Source organism: Anticarsia gemmatalis, chromosome 27 (assembly GCF_050436995.1).
Source record: "Anticarsia gemmatalis isolate Benzon Research Colony breed Stoneville strain chromosome 27, ilAntGemm2 primary, whole genome shotgun sequence".
NCBI classification, from domain to species: Eukaryota; Metazoa; Arthropoda; class Insecta; order Lepidoptera; family Erebidae; genus Anticarsia; species Anticarsia gemmatalis.
Genome location: NC_134771.1, coordinates 223,983 through 244,464, shown reverse-complemented (window position 1 = coordinate 244,464; position 20,482 = coordinate 223,983). Strand labels below are relative to the sequence as shown.

The window sequence follows — 20,482 nt, the reverse complement described above, 5'->3', positions numbered from 1 at the left end:
CTGTTGGATAGCCTGTTATTGTGGAAGGCTATAGGCTATATAACATCACGCTACGACCAACAGGAGCAGAGTACCAAAAATATGACCCATTCTCTCTTATATGACGCACGCGAAGTTGCGCGGGTCAGCTAGTTTCATAGATTAAAATGAAAATGTGACTGTATTTACATATTTCTGACGTTGACTGTACCTACCTAGTTGGAATGGAGTAAAGCTGCGTACCCACTATACGCTCCTGAAGCGCGTACCATCAACACCCGCGCTTAATAATAATAATCGCGTTCCGAAGTTAAATAAAGTCCATATTTTTAATTATTCTTTAATTTTATTTACAAAATTACAAATACTATTAAACTTATAAACTAACGTAGATTATATATTTGAGAATAACGTCCATTTTCCTCCACATCTGAAAACAAAAAAAGGGGAAATTACTTCAAAATTAAAGAAGTCGTAGTACTTTATTTACTAGTAATTATTCAGTAAGACTGGTTGTAAGACTTTCAAGCTTCTGACTACAGTTAACGACTGTCGAAGATCTCTGATTACAATCACAATTTGACGTGCCCTCCGAAGCACGGAGACGCCCAGTTCAAATACCACTATGCGGTCACCCATCTATGGAATGACCGCGCCAACGGTTGCTTAACCCACAGATTGTTTACCGACCGGTGAGCGCAACTGGCTATATATTATCATTTTTTTATGTTGATAAAAGATCGGTTTGATAACAAGGCGTAATATAACAATAACATAATACAATAAAAACGTCATAATAACCGGGCAGCGGGAAAGGGGTCGCATTCCCGCGGAGTGCACAGTTGATTGCTACGAGTTGTATATCAGTATAATGATATAGGAGGTACATAGGTACACACCGGCACGTAGGCAGGAACCGTGCGTCGCAGGCTCTCTGCAGCGCGTGGCGCGCGGGCTGCGCGGCGCACAGGGCGCGCGCCCCGCAGCGCCCGCACTGGCGCCAGCGCGCCGGCCACCAGCCGCCGCCCAGGTACATGTAGCTGAACACGTACACACGACATTACACATTATCCTACTAATATTACATTATAAATGCGAAAGTTACTCTGTCTATCTGTCTGTTACTCAATCACGCCTAAACTACTGAACCAAAGGACATAGGCTACTTTTTACGCCGGGAAAATGGAGCATTCCCATGGATATTCAGGTAATATATAAATTGGGTAGTTGACTGTGTTAACGAAAAAATATAAAAGTGATCGTTTAGGGCTCATCTAAAATGTTGAAAAGTTGTTCGTAAATAATGTTGAAATTGTTTTTACAGACTGAAACATTTTATTAGACGCTCATTTTATACCAACAAAAATCCGAATCTATGACGTCATTACACAGTATTTCTATACTAAAATGTGTTTTTGATATTTCATAAACAGTAGCTGATTTGGTAGTCAATTTAAGATCTTAAATTTGATGAAAATGTATCAAGGGTAACAATACCTCCAAATTTCTAACTTTTAAGCATATTTTAATCACCGTCAAATTTCACCGCAAAAGTTTCATCCATTTTTTACGAATAAAATTAATATTTAATCGGTCTCAGTCCTGAATATGTTACCAACACGGAATAACTAACACAAGAGGAGGCATGTGGGCGTGTCGAGCTTGCCATATAAAGTAAGCACAGAATAACATACCCTAGTACTAACCTAATAGATGTCACTAAAAGCACGTAGATAGAATGCCAACATAAATCACAAAGTATTAGTTATTATAATGACATTGAATTAACAAAATTCTGTTGTCATGGCAACTGTTTTAACACGTTCGCTGCCCCTGACGCGTATGTGCGTTTTGTAGAACGCACATACGCGTCGCGGGCAGGGAACGTGTTAATGGCGGATATGCCTTATGGACCAAGATCCCAGAGCTGCCAGACCTACGTCATTTTAGCAAAGCTGAAACTTTGAGGATTGTTAGTATAAAGGGTCTGTTAAGAGGTATGCACATCCACTACCTTGAAAGCGGGGCCGTTTCTGAGGTAGCGCGGAGTGAAGGTGCGTAAAAAACGACCCAACCTACGTTATAGTAGCAAAGTTGGTTTTCAGATATGTTATTAATGATATTATGTAGAATTAAAATTGACTATTGCCAGACCGTTTCCCGGGGCCATTACTTCTGCCAGACGCCTTAAATGTTATAAAAAAATGAGGTCAACTACGTCATAGTAGCAAGCCTAAATTTTATATATGTTATTAAAGGTACAATTTTAAGACCCCCTGTATGCGGACAGACCATTCCGCGGGGCCCTTCGTCCCCTAGACGCCATTAAACTTTCCCTATGAGTGCGAGAGTAAGAGCATTATTCATACGCATAAATGAAAAACAATTGAATTAAAAAAATAAAAATTGAAAAATTATTGAATACTAACTGACCCGCGCATCTTTGCTTGCGTCACTTAAGAGAAATAGGTCAAAATGTTACATAAACGGGTTATGTAACATTTTTCACTGGTACTCTGCTCCTATTGGTCGTAGCGTGATGATATATAGCTTATAGCTTTTCTCAATAAATAGGCTATCCAACAGTAAAATATTTTTTTATTCGCACCAGTAGTTCCTGAGATTAGCGCGTTCACACAAACAAACAAACTTCTCAGCTTTATAAAATTAGTATAGATTAAAAGTACTTGGAATGTTTAGGAAGATAAGTAACATTATTTTGGGAATTATTTTAAAAATAGATATGGTTTACACTATTCACAAAAATTATGAAAAAAAAATTGTAGTCATTCATCATCATCATCATTATCTGAGCTCTTACTTCCCTCATCAAATTGAATATTTAAATCATCTCCACCATCGTCTTCATTGTTACTTGAATTCTCTGTAAAAAAAAATGTAGGTAATGATGTTGAAAACAGTTACAAGTAGGTATATTGAAATAATAAAATAATGAAATAAAATAATATAATAATATAATATATAATATAATATTAATAATTGAAATAATGTTACTTATCTTCCTAAACATTAAAAGTACTTTTAATCTATACTAATTTTATAAAGCTGAGAAGTTTGTTTGTTTGTGTGAACGCGCTAATCTCAGGAACTACTGGTGCGAATAAAAAAATATTTTACTGTTGGATAGCCTATTTATTGAGAAAAGCTATAAGCTATATATCATCACGCTACGACCAATAGGAGCAGAGTACCAGTGAAAAATGTTACATAACCCGTTTATGTAACATTTTGACCTATTTCTCTTAAGTGACGCAAGCAAAGATGCGCGGGTCAGTTAGTATTCAATAATTTTTCAATTTTTATTTTTTTAATTCAATTGTTTTTCATTTATGCGTATGAATAATGCTCTTACTCTCGCACTCATAGGGAAAGTTTAATGGCGTCTAGGGGACGAAGGGCCCCGCGGAATGGTCTGTCCGCATACAGGGGGTCTTAAAATTGTACCTTTAATAACATATATAAAATTTAGGCTTGCTACTATGACGTAGTTGACCTCATTTTTTTATAACATTTAAGGCGTCTGGCAGAAGTAATGGCCCCGGGAAACGGTCTGGCAATAGTCAATTTTAATTCTACATAATATCATTAATAACATATCTGAAAACCAACTTTGCTACTATAACGTAGGTTGGGTCGTTTTTTACGCACCTTCACTCCGCGCTACCTCAGAAACGGCCCCGCTTTCAAGGTAGTGGATGTGCATACCTCTTAACAGACCCTTTATACTAACAATCCTCAAAGTTTCAGCTTTGCTAAAATGACGTAGGTCTGGCAGCTCTGGGATCTTACTCTATTAGCGCGATTTCGTTATATTAAGAGATATAAATAATTATGAGAATATTTTTCGTTAAAAAAAAGCATATTTTATATCATCACGCTACGACCAATAGGAGCAGAGTAACAGTAAAAAGTGTTACAAAAACGTGGAAAATTCTGACCCATTCTCTCTTATGTGACGCAAGCGAAGTTGCGCGGGTCAGCTAGTAGTTTATATATTCATAGCCGAGTGGTATAAGTTGATACCTCCTCCACAAGAGGTCACAGGTTCGAACCCGAGGCAACACACCAATGACTTTTCGAAGTTATGTGTGTATTAGAAATAATTATCACATGCTCCAACGGTGAAGGAAAACATCGTGAGGAAACCTTGCATGCCTAAAATTGGTTTAATACATTTATTCAGGACATGCAAAGTCCCCAACCCGCACTTGGCCAGCGTGGTGGACTCAAGGCCTAACCCCTCCCTCATTACGGGAGGAGACCCTTGCCCAGCAGTGGGACAGTAATGGGTTAAATTTATTTAGTAGTTTATTCCTTTTCGTATTTCAGTGTGCGTTAAATGTCATCGGCTGAGTTTGACGACAGCCATCTTCATTGAAACAGTATGACATGGCCCTTCCTCTTGTGTTTGTTATTTCATGGTTACCATACATAAGCAAGCGAGTAATCGCCTGAATAAAAAAATGTCTTAATTACTCCCCACACCATTGACTTCTAATATCTACCAATATCTCAGCAAAGCTGGTTTTACCTTGACAATCTACAAAGAAATAGTCAAACGAAAAAACAATAATAATAAAAAAGTAACATAATATACTAAGCCATATATGAGAGGTCTTCGTGCTTGGACAACTTGAATACTTGACAATTAATCACTCGTATATTCTTGACTTGCAAGCTTCTGACTATTGTTAACGACTGTCAAAGATCTTCAAAAATGACACCTGGGACTCGCAATTTAACGTGCCTTCCGAAACACGGAGGAACTCATATGTATAAGATGGTCACCCGTCCACGGAACAACCTCGCATGGCGGGTAGTAGCTTAACCTCAGAGATCGATCCGTGGAAAGTTGGTTCTTAATACATGTCAACATAAAAATTGCTGGTTTTGTAATAATACTAGTGAACACGCGCGGCTCCACTCGCGTATAAGTAAAAAAAATGCTGTCTTTCGTCCCCTATTTTTATCCGTTAGAGGATGATTTTCCAAAAACACTGAAATACGTGTTTATTTATTTTAAACAAAAATACAAATAGTTTTAAACTTGTAACTTCGAAAACGCGTACAAACTTTCATCCCTTATTTTAACCTCATCAGGGTTAGATAATATTAAAAATCTCCTAACATCATCAGTGATTTGTACCTTACAGAAATATTGTTAAAACTATTTGGCGATCAAAAAGAGTGGCCAGGAGTTTCTTGCTAGCTCTTCTCATTGGCCCTACCTTCCGAACTGGCGGTAAATTCACTCTCTGTATCATTGACTATCATAAGTGTCAGCGTTTGACCTAAATAAAAATAATTTGATTATATCAGTCAGTCAGTCAGAACCACTAGTTATATTACTATATATGTATGTATATTATACCGTATGGAGTCCATGTAGTGTCCGGGCGTGGTGTCACACTGCGCATACGCGGGCGGCTCTGGCGTGAAGCGAAGACCCTCGGGCTCCACGCCGTACTCCAACTAGAATAAACATTAAGAACACTTTAGCATATAATTTAATCATTAACTTCTAGCATGCCAAGCGGAATATTAGAAATCAAGACTATGATAATTAGACTATCAATCAGTTTAACTGATATTCAAAATCATTTTTTTTTATTATTTGTGTCACAAGTGAAAAAGTGGATGGAAAACTTTGTGATGACGCAGTTCTTAAAGGTATGCAAAGCTCAAAACTGGCAGTTGGTCAGTGTGGTGGACCCAAGAATTGACATCTCCCCTAAACAAAGCCCTTTGTCAAGTACTTACAGTAATAGATTAAACATTATTAAAAATACAATAACATATTGACTTGATTGACTATTACAAAAGTATACTCAAAGCAACCAAACCTGCGAGGATGGTAATCGTCTTAACTACTTATTTAATAAATAGTTAAATGAACAAGTATATACTTACATATAGCGGGTGTGGTTTCCCGTGCGGCGCGGCGACACTGCAGCGCGGGAGGGACTCCCACACGCGCGCGCCCGACCACACGCTCGTCAGGGTCGCGCACTCCTCTGACACACACAATATAATAATATTAGTTAGTAAATCGTATATAGGTAGCTGTAAATCGGTAGCTCTGATTCTGTACACTCGATACTAACGTCACGCGAGTGCCATACATTGCTATCGAGCTACTCATTAAAAAACCGGCAGAGAATCGCGACCTATCGAGTATCGAAAACTTGACATTTAACGTGAGTCAAAAAAGAAAAAAAAAGATTCGTTCTGAAAGTTTGTTCTCTAAATAAAATTTTATAATAAACTAATTGTAATATTATATTACATAGTGGATAACATATAAAACATGTAAGGTATTATTCTCATAAATAATAATCAAATAATAGTCTACGTTAAGTCGTATTAGTAAAAATAAAAATACATTGTTTATTATAATTTGTTATAATTGTTTTATAACAAAATATCGTAATTAATGTTGTTCAACGAAACATTTAATACAAAAAAAGAACCATCGTCTATTCTTTTGCCTTTGTTGAAGCAGGCAAAGGAAACAATACCCATACAGCCACGTCTTCCTAAAATATTCAATATGGATTATTTAAATCATTTAATAATATTAAAAATAGAAGACATATTTTATTTCGAAATTCGAACTTCGAATTGGTCCTAAGCGCGTTCTAGCTATTAGGTCGGAGAAAAATACTTTTCGCATTATAGTATGTATGAACTTGTAATAAAATCTTTTTAGCTTTAAGAATCACAAATGAGTACACGGTTCATTAGGTTTCTTTCAGTGAGCTCGTGAGGTACACAAATATCGAGCTGTTTTGTGTAGAGAAAAGATTTCGTAAAAGTAAAGTATGGTTAGTGGTCAACTTAGTGTCAAAATTACTCAAGCCGTATTCATTTGTGATTCATGAAGCCAAAGATATTTTATTGCAAGTTCATACTTACAATAATGCGAAAAGACTTTTTCCCCGACCTAATATTATATATTTAATTCTATTCAATTCTTTGTGTTGATATTCTTCGCTCGGAGCACAATTTCTCAATTAATCAATTAATATAGAAGTAAAATATAGATAGTTACCAATAAGGTCCGGCTTGGGCGTGCTGGGCTGCGCGAGTCTCGCTAGTACTCTGAGTAGCGGCTCGGCGGCGCGGCCCGCCAGCCGCGACACGGCACACAGCTTGCGGAGGAGCTGCACTGCTGCCGGGTCCGCCCACAGCTCGTAGCTGGGGTGGAACAACCTTATATAGCAACTTTTGATAAAACATGGCTCAGGACAGAATTTCAGGGTCTATCCCACTAGTCCCGTTGAGTTGTCCCGTGACGGGACAACTGGCACTATTTTGTCCCAGTTGTCCCGTGGCGGGACAAGTGACACTGTTTTGTCCCAGTTGTCCCGTTGCAGAAAAATCACGGGACTATTGGGATAGATAGAAGGGTTAATACCATTCAATGGAACTAATGGTACTGGTATGGACAACTCAACGGGACTAATGGGATAGACCCAATTTTCATACAAACTTTCATCCTCTATTTTATCCCCTTGGGGATAGAATTGATCAAAATCCTTTCTTAGCGGATCCCTTCCTCATAACATCTACCTGCGTGCTAAATTACAGCCCAATTTGTCTAGTGGTTTGGGCTGTGATAGATCACTATTGCTCAGTTTCTAAGACACATTTAGCGGTAGTTTATCTATTCAAACTGTTATGTTTATATGAGTTTAAACGCTATTAAATAGATAAACTACCGCTAAACGTATCTCAGAAACCGGAGGTATGTCAGTCAGTCACCTTAGAGTGGTATATATTTAGATATTTATGTATAACTTACGAATGATGCATGAGATGTTGATGTTGGTGTTGACAGAGCGACAGTAGCGCGGTGAGCGCGATGTCGATGACGCGCTGTAGTGTGAGGCGCAGTGGAGCGAGCGCCGCGGCTTCTGAAGTTGTGTCACATTTCGCTTCCAGGGCCAGGAGACTCTGTAATACAACAATATATTTTATTGAAGACATATTTTTCAAGTAGTGATAGCCGAGTGATTAACAGTGAAAGTAAACATCGTGGTGAAACCTTGCATGCCTAGAATTTGTTTAAAGTATTTGTTGAGGGCATGCAAATTTCCGAAGCCGCACTTGGCCACCGTCGTGGACACAATGCCTAACCACTCTGAGTTCGGAAGAAAACCTCTTGCCCATCAATGGAGCAATAACTAGTTAAAAAGAATAGAATATTTTACAATAGCAGTCCAGTCTGGTAGCGCTTCCGGTATATAGCACTCACATCTATTACATGGGACTAACATTATATATGGTGAAACAAAAACATTATTAAGTTATAACAGGCATAATAATATGTAAATAACATTTCTTTAATGTCACTTAAATAACAGATATTTTTCATAAAAAAACTAAACAGTATTTCAAAACTGCGTCTATCACATTACCTTATCATGATCATGCGAGTGTTCATCCAGCAAGGCAGCGAGCGGCTTGTCATCAGGCTTGTCGTCGGGCCGCAGCGCCACGGCGGCACAAGCCCACGCCGCCTGGAGAGCCGCCAGGCACGTCAGCCACGACACTGAGCTCTGAGCTGACGGGATCTGTCTGTGGGACGAAAGGGTTATAAGTTCGGGCCGAAATGGGAATTTGTGGGGCGAGTTTGGAACATGCGTCAAATGTTTTACTATAGCCCGATATATGACTCGGTTTGATTTTTATAAATTACAACGAATAATTCTACGTAATATTGCCATTGAAGATAATTTCTTATTTGTCTCCCAATTTCCTTATGAATAACAATTCCCGTGAACACTCACCCCCGGTTTCTTCTGAGGTACATTTAGCGGTAGTTTATCTATTCAATAGGGTTAAATCTCATACAAAAAAAAAACGCTATTGAATACATAAACTACCGCTAAATGTACTCAGAAACCGGGGGTAAGTGATTCAGCCAGCCTGCTACCTGGCCAGTGTAACCTGCGCTGATACGGCAGTTATTTCAAGGTGAAATGCGTGTTCGCGTTAATTCCCTATTATATAAGTTCGTTCTTTGGTCTCTGCCTTCCCCTATGGGAAAAAATGCTTGAAATTATGTATGTATTTAATTTAATAAACATCCAAAAGTTATGAATATCAAAGTACTAGATGGAAATTATAAAACAAATTTGTTTTGTTACCTGCACAACGCTATTCTAAGTTTCAACCAGCTATGGAAGTAATACTGTTGGAATGCGGCCGGCTGACGCTGAAATGTCTCTGTCACTCTGAAATTTAAACAAAAATTCATAAATTTCATTTAACAACTAGCTCTGTAGTTAAGGTGGTAGTATATCACAGAATCCTGGGTTTCATTCCCGAGCTAGACAAAGAAGTATAGAAAGTTGTTTATAGTTTGGTAACATATTGGTAACTAGCTAACCCGCGCAACTTCGCTTGCGTCACATAAGAGAGAGTGGGTCAGAATTTTCCACGTTTTTGTAACACTTTTTACTGTTACTCTGCTCCTATTGGTCGTAGCGTGGTGATATAAAATATGCCTTTTTTTCACGAAAAATATTCTCAAAATTATTTATATCTCAAAATATAACGAAGTCGCGCTAAGGCATATCCGCCATTAAAACAGTTGCCATGACAACGGAATTTTGTTAATTCAATGTCATTATAATATTTATTATTCGCGACTACGTTCGCCACCTGAATTTTCCCGGGAAATGCGTCATTTTCCCGGGGTAAAAAGTAACCTATGTCCTTTCTCGGGTATCAAAATATCTCCAATTTCATGCAAATTGGTTCAGTAGTTTAGGCGTGAAAGAGTAGCAGACAGACAGACAGATAGAGTTACTTTCGCATTTATAATATTAGTATGGATATGGTCGCCCCCTATTGCATGGGACCAACTTTATTAATAGCGAAACGTGGGTATATCTCACCCCTACCTACACCTTCAGATATAACATACGGGATTTTAAACTGAACGGTTAAATTTAAATGTTCTTTACCTTTCATATACAGGTTCAATGACACTAGGCTTCATTGCAATAAGCACGTCGAGGTAATCGATCCCCGATACCAGCGCGTATTCTAACAAACTTGTTGCGTGTTGCACTGCCATGGGTGTAGCTGAAAAATACAGTTTATATATAAATAACAGTTAAATTAGCTGCTTTTTACGGAAAGACTTTTTTAATGGAAATATTGGTTTACGGATTTGCATGTGTTCAGGGCTCAGATGATGAATTGTGGTGGAATTTTGTAAAACTGTCAAATTTTAAGGGGGTAATATCACGACGTCAAAATAATAATAATCAAACACACAATTAAGATTATCAATTCAGTAAAATTATATACATACATAAAGAATATCACGCCTTTTACCATGAGGTTAGGCAGAGACCAAAGTACCCCACTTAGTACGATCCTTGCAAACTTTCCTCCTTTACCGTTAGTGAACTTTAGGCCGTAATTTTGTGGTCAAGTTATGCCAACCACATCAGTTTATTGGTATCATTTTGACCAAAAATATAATAATTATTAGATGTGATCTCACAAATTTTGGTGGTTCAAATTTGACGGCGTCATTTTAGTGGTCAAGCTATGACTACAAAATCTTTACACTGAAATTGAAGACACGAAATTTCTTTCATATTCACAATTTATTTGGAACACAGTAATATTTAAGTGGTTGTGAGCACAATACACATACGTATGTCGGCCCAGGGCTGCGGCAGTTTGTAGACGTGCAACTGCGCATGCGTGTCGATGGCCACGGCCACGCCGCCCAGTGCCGACAGCTCCACGTACGACACCACGGCGCAGCTACCGCCGTTCTGGGTTCCGGGGTGAAGATAACGCAATATTATTATGTTTAATGCTCATATTTTAGCAGTTTGTCCGCCTTGAAAAATATTTCATTTCTTCGAGTTTCATTAAAATCCGTTTAGTAGATTTTGCGTGAAAGTAACCACATACTTTGATTTGAAACATTAATTTTAAATTTAGTTTGAAAGTTAGTTAGTTTGTGATAGACTTCTGATTCATAAAACTAAGAAATGCTGAATAGATAAAGATAAAATTTGTATTTATCGTCTCCATATTATGAGGGAAAATCTATTTACAAGAAAATTACAGTTATTATGCAAAAATAAACACAAGGCGGGACTCAAACCTGAGACTTCAATAATTATTATTAATTTTCTCTTACTTTTTTCAATACTGTCAATCTAAAAATCGGTGTCTTATTTCAAAAAGTATGCTAAAATTGAAATAACGAAATTAAACTCACAGCAGTAACTCCAGATCCATATTTAGGTTTCTTAGGCGGCGTGGAAGATGCTTCAGCCAGACTCGAACCCACACCACCGCTCGTCACTACCGGTCTACTACATATCTGTAACGAATATCGTGTGTATGAGTAAATGAGCTAGGGAATAATTGAGTGAGTGAATGATTGAGTGAATGAATGATTGAGTGAGTGATTGAGTGAGTGAATGATTGAGTGAATGAATAAGTGAGTGAATGAATGAATGAGTGAATTAATGAATGAATGAATAAGTCAATGTATAAGTGAGTGAAGGAATAAGTGAGTGAATGAATGAATGATAGCATAAGTCAATGATTGAGTGAATGAATGATGAGTGAATGAATAATTGAGTGAATGAATGAATGAATGAATGATTGCATGAGTCAATGATTGAGTGAATGAATGATGAGTGAAGGAATGAATGATTGCATAAGTCAATGATTAATTGAATGAATGATGAGTGAATGAATAAATGAGTGAATGAATGAATGATTGAATGATTGCATAAGTCAATGATTGAGTGAGTGAATGATGAGTGAATGGATGAATGATTGAATTAATGAATGATTGAATGATTGCATAAGCCAATGATTGAGTGAGTGAATGATGAGTGAATGAATGAATGAGTGAATGAATGAATGATTGAATGATTGCATAAGTCAATGATTGAGTGAGTGAATGATGAGTGAATGGATGAATGAGTGAATGAATGAATGATTGAATGATTGCATAAGTCAATGATTGAGTGAGTGAATGATGAGTGAATGGATGAATGAGTGAATGAATGAATGATTGAATGATTGCATAAGTCAATGATTGAGTGAGTGAATGATGAGTGAATGATTGAATGATTGCATAAGTCAATGATTGAGTGAGTGAATGAATGATGAGTGAGTCTCACATAGTGGTGGTTGTCCCTGGCCACGAGGTGCAGCGCGCGCTGGGTGGCGAGCACGGCGTGGTGCGCGGCGGCGTGGTGATTGAGTAATAGAGTGAATGATTGAGTGTGTATATGAGGTCTCACATAGTGGTGGTTGTCCCTGGCCACGAGGTGCAGCGCGCGCTGGGTGGCGAGCACGGCGTGGTGCGCGGCGGCGTGGTGATTGAGTAATAGAGTGAATGATTGAGTGTGTATATGAGGTCTCACATAGTGGTGGTTGTCCCTGGCCACGAGGTGCAGCGCGCGCTGGGTGGCGAGCACGGCGTGGTGCGCGGCGGCGTGGTGATTGAGTAATAGAGTGAATGATTGAGTGTGTATATGAGGTCTCACATAGTGGTGGTTGTCCCTGGCCACGAGGTGCAGCGCGCGCTGGGTGGCGAGCACGGCGTGGTGCGCGGCGGCGTGGTGATTGAGTAATAGAGTGAATGATTGAGTGTGTATATGAGGTCTCACATAGTGGTGGTTGTCCCTGGCCACGAGGTGCAGCGCGCGCTGGGTGGCGAGCACGGCGTGGTGCGCGGCGGCGTGGTGATTGAGTAATAGAGTGAATGATTGAGTGTGTATATGAGGTCTCACATAGTGGTGGTTGTCCCTGGCCACGAGGTGCAGCGCGCGCTGGGTGGCGAGCACGGCGTGGTGCGCGGCGGCGTGGTGATTGAGTAATAGAGTGAATGATTGAGTGTGTATATGAGGTCTCACATAGTGGTGGTTGTCCCTGGCCACGAGGTGCAGCGCGCGCTGGGTGGCGAGCACGGCGTGGTGCGCGGCGGCGTGGTGATTGAGTAATAGAGTGAATGATTGAGTGTGTATATGAGGTCTCACATAGTGGTGGTTGTCCCTGGCCACGAGGTGCAGCGCGCGCTGGGTGGCGAGCACGGCGTGGTGCGCGGCGGCGTGGTGATTGAGTAATAGAGTGAATGATTGAGTGTGTATATGAGGTCTCACATAGTGGTGGTTGTCCCTGGCCACGAGGTGCAGCGCGCGCTGGGTGGCGAGCACGGCGTGGTGCGCGGCGGCGTGGTGATTGAGTAATAGAGTGAATGATTGAGTGTGTATATGAGGTCTCACATAGTGGTGGTTGTCCCTGGCCACGAGGTGCAGCGCGCGCTGGGTGGCGAGCACGGCGTGGTGCGCGGCGGCGTGGTGATTGAGTAATAGAGTGAATGATTGAGTGTGTATATGAGGTCTCACATAGTGGTGGTTGTCCCTGGCCACGAGGTGCAGCGCGCGCTGGGTGGCGAGCACGGCGTGGTGCGCGGCGGCGTGGTGATTGAGTAATAGAGTGAATGATTGAGTGTGTATATGAGGTCTCACATAGTGGTGGTTGTCCCTGGCCACGAGGTGCAGCGCGCGCTGGGTGGCGAGCACGGCGTGGTGCGCGGCGGCGTGGTGCGGCACTCGCCCGGCCGCCCCGCGCACTGCGTGCTCCCCGCGCTCGATGCACCACGCGCCCGTCTTCTGCCACACCTGCGGACCGAACATATACCATTATAACACAGTTTGATGGACCTCAATGTGACAGCAAAGTACCGAGCAAAAGATTAATTCGTTCGTATGGTTGGTGGTCAACCTGATGTCCTCCTCATGAACCTCGACTCACTTGTAGGGTTCACGTACACACATTCGGTTATACCGACTAGTCCTATTAATACCGAACCGAATATGTGTACGAGTACTAAAATCAACCACACTGTCCTTTCACAGAACGCTAGCGAACAACTGTAATTAATAAGTAAAGATACTTACCAGAGTATTGAAGCAATCTGCTCCCGGCTTCGGACCACCACCTGGAGTGGTACTGCCTTGTAGAGGACCTATCAACAAACAGTTATATAAAAACGTAGACTATGCCTCGCACTTTACTCTCGTTCAAGAAGTCTATTAATGTAGACCTACGTGTTGGCGAGAGCAAGTAAAGCCGTCGGTCCTGCGCCTGACCTCTCACTGGTCGTGTCGATTATCCGTCTCATCAGACTATGAGAGTAAGGGAATACAGAATGTACCTGTGTATTGTACACACACTTGGGCACTATAAACAAAGTCCTGCACAGTGGACAGGTTTCAAGGAAACTGGCCGCTGTAGCTGAATATCGGTCAAGAAGACATTGAATCGCAAGTTTGTAATGGCCCTAGTAAATTACATGATACCTTGAAAATGAGAGAATTTAGATCTAATCTTAAGGGTGGGGGTGCCGTAATGTCTGGCAGACACTTCGACCATTCCTGATGCTTTGTCATCTCCTCCTTCGCTACTCTAGACGTTGGGGGGCAGAGCAACACTTAACATTTTACTATGCACCTCATCGATTTAGCTCAGTGGCAGAGGACCGCCAGTGGTCCGGGGACCACTGGTTGGAAACAAAGACAAAATGTGGTCCGTGAATGACAATAAAATTTAAAAAATTCAGGATGATTATTAAACTTTATCATTAATATACTAACATAGTGGTCCCTGCCAACAAAAAATAATATAAAAGTGGTCCCTGCTAACAAGAATAATATCGTCCCGAGATATACGAAAGAAATATAAAAGTGGTCCCGGACTAAGAAAAGGTTTGGAACCCATGATTTAGACGAATCGAGAGAATTTGGATGCTTTTAAGGGGCCTCCCTTTAACTTACCTTTAGAGAACAGTTTGTGTAGTTGATGTGACCTCTCGGTGCACTTCCACAGCGACAGCGTGGAGCCCGCGATGAGCAGGGAGTCAGGTTCTTCGCGGTGCCACCACGATATTGATACTGAAATATAAGCCGGTTGCTGTAGGGAGTTTTGAGGCGAAGGTTTTTGATGGTTTGGCAAATGTATTAAAAAAAAAATTTGTTTATATGGTAAGGTTAATGTATTTAAGGCATAAGTTTGATGATGCGACAGATTACGTAAAGGATAATCTGTCGTTCAATAAATTTTCATAACTTTTTGTTATGTAAAGTCAATATAGAAATTACGATTTAATGATGTAAAGAGAAAATAGAGATGTAAGATTATAAAATAATAAACTTTACAATACCAAATATATATTTTATGCTATGGAGCGGTGTAGGATCGATCTTGGGAATGTAATGTTTTCTGTTGTATTCTTAAAGATAAACGTACGCGCTCGCAAGCGTATACAGTGTGTAAGTCTATGTGCGTACACGCGTACGTGTGTACGGGAGTGTGCGTGTGTGCGAGTAAGGAAGAGTTCATGGACGTGAGAGTACGTGCAACTTGTGTTTTTTTTATGTTAGTGTCGTAACGTAATGTAATGCTGCGTTCCTCACCGGGCATGGAGGGCGACGGTCCGATGTCCTGCTGCGGCAGGTAGATGGTGGGCAGCGGCGACAGCGCCAGCTGCGCTCGGGGCGCGGCCGAGCTCACGGCGCAGTGTGCACACATAGTGTAACAATGAGTCACTCACCGGGCATGGAGGGCGACGGTCCGATGTCCTGCTGCGGCAGGTAGATGGTGGGCAGCGGCGACAGCGCCAGCTGCGCTCGGGGCGCGGCCGAGCTCACGGCGCAGTGTGCACACATAGTGTAACAATGAGTCACTCACCGGGCATGGAGGGCGACGGTCCGATGTCCTGCTGCGGCAGGTAGATGGTGGGCAGCGGCGACAGCGCCAGCTGCGCTCGGGGCGCGGCCGAGCTCACGGCGCAGTGTGCACACATAGTGTAACAATGAGTCACTCACCGGGCATGGAGGGCGACGGTCCGATGTCCTGCTGCGGCAGGTAGATGGTGGGCAGCGGCGACAGCGCCAGCTGCGCTCGGGGCGCGGCCGAGCTCACGGCGCAGTGTGCACACATAGTGTAACAATGAGTCACTCACCGGGCATGGAGGGCGACGGTCCGATGTCCTGTTGCGGCAGGTAGATGGTGGGCAGCGGCGACAGCGCCAGCTGCGCGCGCGGCGCGGCTGAGCTCACGGCGCAGTGTGCGCAGCGGACGCAGCTGCGCGCGCCGCCGCCGCACACCGCCGCGATCATCACGCGACCGTCTGCACATACACATATACATATATCTAAATATATAATATACAGGGTTTCCCAAAACTTAACGATAATCCGAGACAGGATGAAAGACCGAGTCATACCGGTTCTAGGAAAAATAAAAATCCATATCACTTAGTACAGCAATAATAGAAATTTTTCAAAAAAGTTGAAATTTCACACCCTTGGTCGTATTTTCGAGTCCTGTGATCACCAATGTCACAATTTCGCTGTGTTTTTTTGAATTTCGTGATCGTAATTAAATATGCTATTAATCGTTAAACAAATTAATGCACAAAACATTGTTCATTTAGTAAAAAAAGTTAAGTTTTAGTGAGTCATAGTTCACAAAAATATAGATAGTTAACTTTGACGCTTCATATTGAAAAAAAAATGTACTACACTGCCCTTGTCAAGTTATTTCAAAAGATGGCGCATTTAATCAAGATTTCAAAATGGCGCAACACTTACCACTTTTCTAGCCATTAAAAATGTTATTTTTATTTGAACGAAGAGTATCCTCGCAGATGGATCGGACGCAGTGGTTCAATTTTATGGCCTTCTCGTTCCCCCGATCTAAATCCAGTAGATATTTTTGACGGGGAATGCATAAAAGAAAACGTCTATTCGAAATCAATACAAAATCTATCAGAACTTCGCCAGAAAATTGATACAGCATCAGAGGAAATAAATGCAAGGAATTTCGCTTGACTGGTGCAAAGGTCTTTTGCAAGGCGTTGCCTTGAACATCTTCCACACTAAGTAAACCACTAACCATTAGTGAACGAAATAACTTACTTTTATGAGCAAAGCTAGCCGCAGTGATATGATCCCTCGTAGGCCTAAGGCAGTCGGTAGTGACCTGAGCGCGGGTGCTGTCAGAGGACGACACGCTGTGCCGCGGCTCCGTCGTGGAGGGAGGGGTGAGGGCGCCGATCAGACCCGTCGCTGTTATTATTAGTGCACCCTCTAGGGGCGTGCCGCTGCAACAATTAAAACATACATGCATAAAATTAAGCTTTTTGTAGACAAAGAGCAAAGCACTTGATTGATAAATCCCTACAAACTTATTTAGCTTCATTCACATTAATACAATATGCTGTATTACAAATTACTATGCACCTCACTTTATGATAAAATTCTTACTAACAAAAAAACCGGCCAAGTGCGGGTCGGACTCGCGCAAGAAGGGTTTCGTAGCAAAAATGTTTCATGGGGACCCCCTTAATATTCTTTGTTCTATTTTTAGTATTTGTTGTTATAGCAGCAAGGTAAATACATCATTCGTGAAAATTTCAGCTAGGTAAGCTATTACAGTTTATGAGATAAGCCTGGTGACAGATGGTCAGACTGTGGAGGCTTATAGTCCGCTCAAAGAATACTCCAAAAGCGGGTGTAGAGTGCGTGAGAGGGATCCTAAGAAATTTCTTCAGAAATTGGTTCAGGATGCTTAGAGAATAAACATACTAGTAAACTTTCGCATTTATGACACTTACTCATGATCTGAAGAACATTCATTTTAACTATTTCGGAGCGCGATGCTCGAAAACTGATGACAATTTCGATAAAGTGTGTATAACAAAAGTTGTAGACAATTTTGTCATCTTTCATTATGTAGAAGATACTTTTTCTCTACGACGAACCGTTTTAAAGATATTAGTGAAAAACTAAAAAATGGGAACTTTAACCCCCTCCCCCCACTCCGGCGCCCCCCCTAGAGGCGGGGATTTGTAGTATGTTTATTCTCTAAGCATCCTGAACCAATTTCTGAAGAAATTTCTTAAGATCCCTCTCACGCACTCTACACTTGCTTTTTTGAGCGGACTATTAGTAATAGGGTCCTTTTTAATCTTTGGGTATGGCACCATAAAAAGGTTTGTAAGGTTTGGTTAAGGTTATTGTGTGACCGAAAAAATATGTGATAAAGTAAGGTAACAAGTAGTATGTGCTTACCCAAATCCTTTAAGTGTGGGTGCAGATCTGATCATCTGTAGTCTCTCAGTGATGGGTGCCTCGGGTTTCTTGTCATGAGCCACTACTCGACGACCATTGTGGAAGAATATTGCACTTATTACGTGTTCTCCTGCAGGCAACATGAAAAGGTTATGTGTGTTTACCCAACAGATTATTATATTTACTATTTTTAATGCATTTCAATACCCAACTCCAATTCATAAACACCTGTAAAATAAGGCCTGAAGAAAATTTTAGGTACACAATTTTGCATATTGTACCAGAGGCTGTTGCCAGCTTTTTTATCATGGATTAGCTAATTATTTCACATCTCAATAAATTTGAATATTGAAAGGTTTTTAAAGTTATGTATGTATGAATGTTTGGTACTTGCTCTTACATGTAAACTCTACCAAACCATTTTCATGAAATTTTCCCACACATAGTTTATACTCTGTATAAAAACACTGGATTCTTTTTACCCTTATGAAATCTTTACACACAGACACACTAGCAGGCTAGTCAACAACATACCTGGGAAGCTAGCAGTATATAGGCAAGTCCACTCATTCAGCAAGTATTCCTTCTGAGTGAATACGGACACATCTCCCACAGTAGTGGCTACTAGTAGCTGCTTGCCTTCCATGTCCCATTCTAGAGTTGATACCTGCAAGGAGAAAAGTTGACTGTTTAAAATGATTTTTAGATACTAATTGTTATGTTTTATACAGGTTTTTAAGACCAGTGTGGAAATTGCACAAGGTTGTCAAATAGGAGAAACATTGGCTCAGCAGTGGGACACAATTTGTAGTTACTACGGTCTATTTATGTTCAAATAATGACCTTTTAAAGATTTTGTTATTGACATATTCTCAATCGAATTTGTGAGCAGATTTACCTTTATGCCTTAACGTAGGTATTTAAGCCCTGAACTCTGGGTTACTTTACAAGTAGTATAAGTAAGTGCTATAATTCAAAAGCAATATGGGAAGTGTCTCTCACTCTTAAGCTTATAGTACACAGAAGACTGCCTCAACTCTGCCAGCTTACTCCTGCATACTTATAAGACTCCTACCAAACCCAGGTTAATCGTAATTTACATTTACAAACATACACCAATACTTACTGGATAAGAAGTGCTAGTAACTTTATGACTGTCCCACGGAGTGTCCAGATCACACACATACACATGACCTCCCCAGGTGTCACCTTCAGTGTCTGTCAGCTCCGTTGGAGACGTAAATGCGATGATATTAGCATTCGACACCGTGCAAATAGGACGGACGACATCGTGGTCTGTTGGACTGAAAAAAGATAAAAATACGTGTTTATATGCTGTTGGAACTTATGTAGATGGTTATATATAGTCTATTCTATGTTTAAGTAAAGCTTTGTGCACGTTTTTGTAAGTTTTTTGACGTTGTTTCAAGTTAAAAAGTTCGACTTAGATTTACGAGTTTAATATAGGAAAATGTTGTTGTTCTGTTGGTTCATCTTATAAAAGCATGAATCTAGATTGGTAGAAAACTAGAGTTATGCTAGATAGTGTAAGCTGTAAGTATATTACTGGGTTTTTAAATATAAAAACGTAAAAGTTTTGTATACTGTGTTTACCTTTCAAAGTGAGGTGGCTCGCATTTCAAAGGCTTACGCCTCATAGAGTATATCAACTCCATGTTTTAAGGAGCCCGCAGTTAAGCTGATGTATCCTCTATGTTTATTTCAATCAGAAGCACTCTAACTAATCAGAAATTATAATAAAAACTGCTGTATCAAGCCAGCCTCAACTGTAATGTTTGACAACTGCTCAATAATCGAGTGACAGGTCTATTGTCAAATTTGACTTTTGGCCCCACAACGTTTCAGTTTTACGCATAAATAGTTAGAACTTAAAAATAAAATTAGATAATTTTCCTCAATTTACTGTTTTGGAGCAGCAAAGGTAGCAGATGGAATACTATAATACTATTCAAATCTATCAGGGACCGTAAACCCACGCATTACAAACGCATGAAACGGAAAATATATTTATAAAACGATCCTTTACCGGGAATACAACAAGCGTTTTATTTCTGCTCTTCGTTTTGTATTACTTGATCTATAATATATATTGACGATTATTCGTATTCTTTGAGATAATTATGCATGAGAAATGATTAAAAGACACATAACGTATTTTTTTTCTTAATTTTTAGGTATATCTACTCGCCTATAGCACTTATTTGCTAGCAACTAGTGGTTATTTTACGGTAAGTTTATAAGACAAGGCAAAATGTTATTTGATTGAGCTAGTTTTCATCTGTTTTGCTTAAAAACAATCAAATATTAGAAAGTAACAAGTGATA

General features: G+C 40.4%; 1 protein-coding gene across 1 annotated transcript; it reads right to left on the bottom strand.

The window, feature by feature from the left end:
* Nucleotides 1–283: 283 nt before the first annotated feature.
* Nucleotides 284–19,930, bottom strand: MED16 (mediator complex subunit 16). The gene is made up of 20 exons (XM_076132318.1): nt 19,752–19,930; nt 19,264–19,441; nt 18,672–18,804; nt 18,138–18,267; nt 16,983–17,167; nt 16,025–16,192; nt 14,838–14,954; nt 13,962–14,029; nt 12,177–13,682; nt 11,258–11,362; nt 10,679–10,802; nt 9,975–10,095; nt 9,153–9,239; nt 8,421–8,580; nt 7,805–7,956; nt 7,052–7,197; nt 5,911–6,014; nt 5,372–5,472; nt 879–1,019; nt 284–409 (listed from the first exon to the last, which is right to left on the bottom strand). The coding sequence occupies exons 1-20, from the start codon at nt 19,811–19,813 to the stop codon at nt 373–375; spliced, it is 3,825 nt and encodes a 1,274-aa protein (XP_075988433.1). The 5' UTR covers nt 19,814–19,930; the 3' UTR covers nt 284–372.
* Between the last annotated feature and the right edge of the window lie 552 nt (nt 19,931–20,482).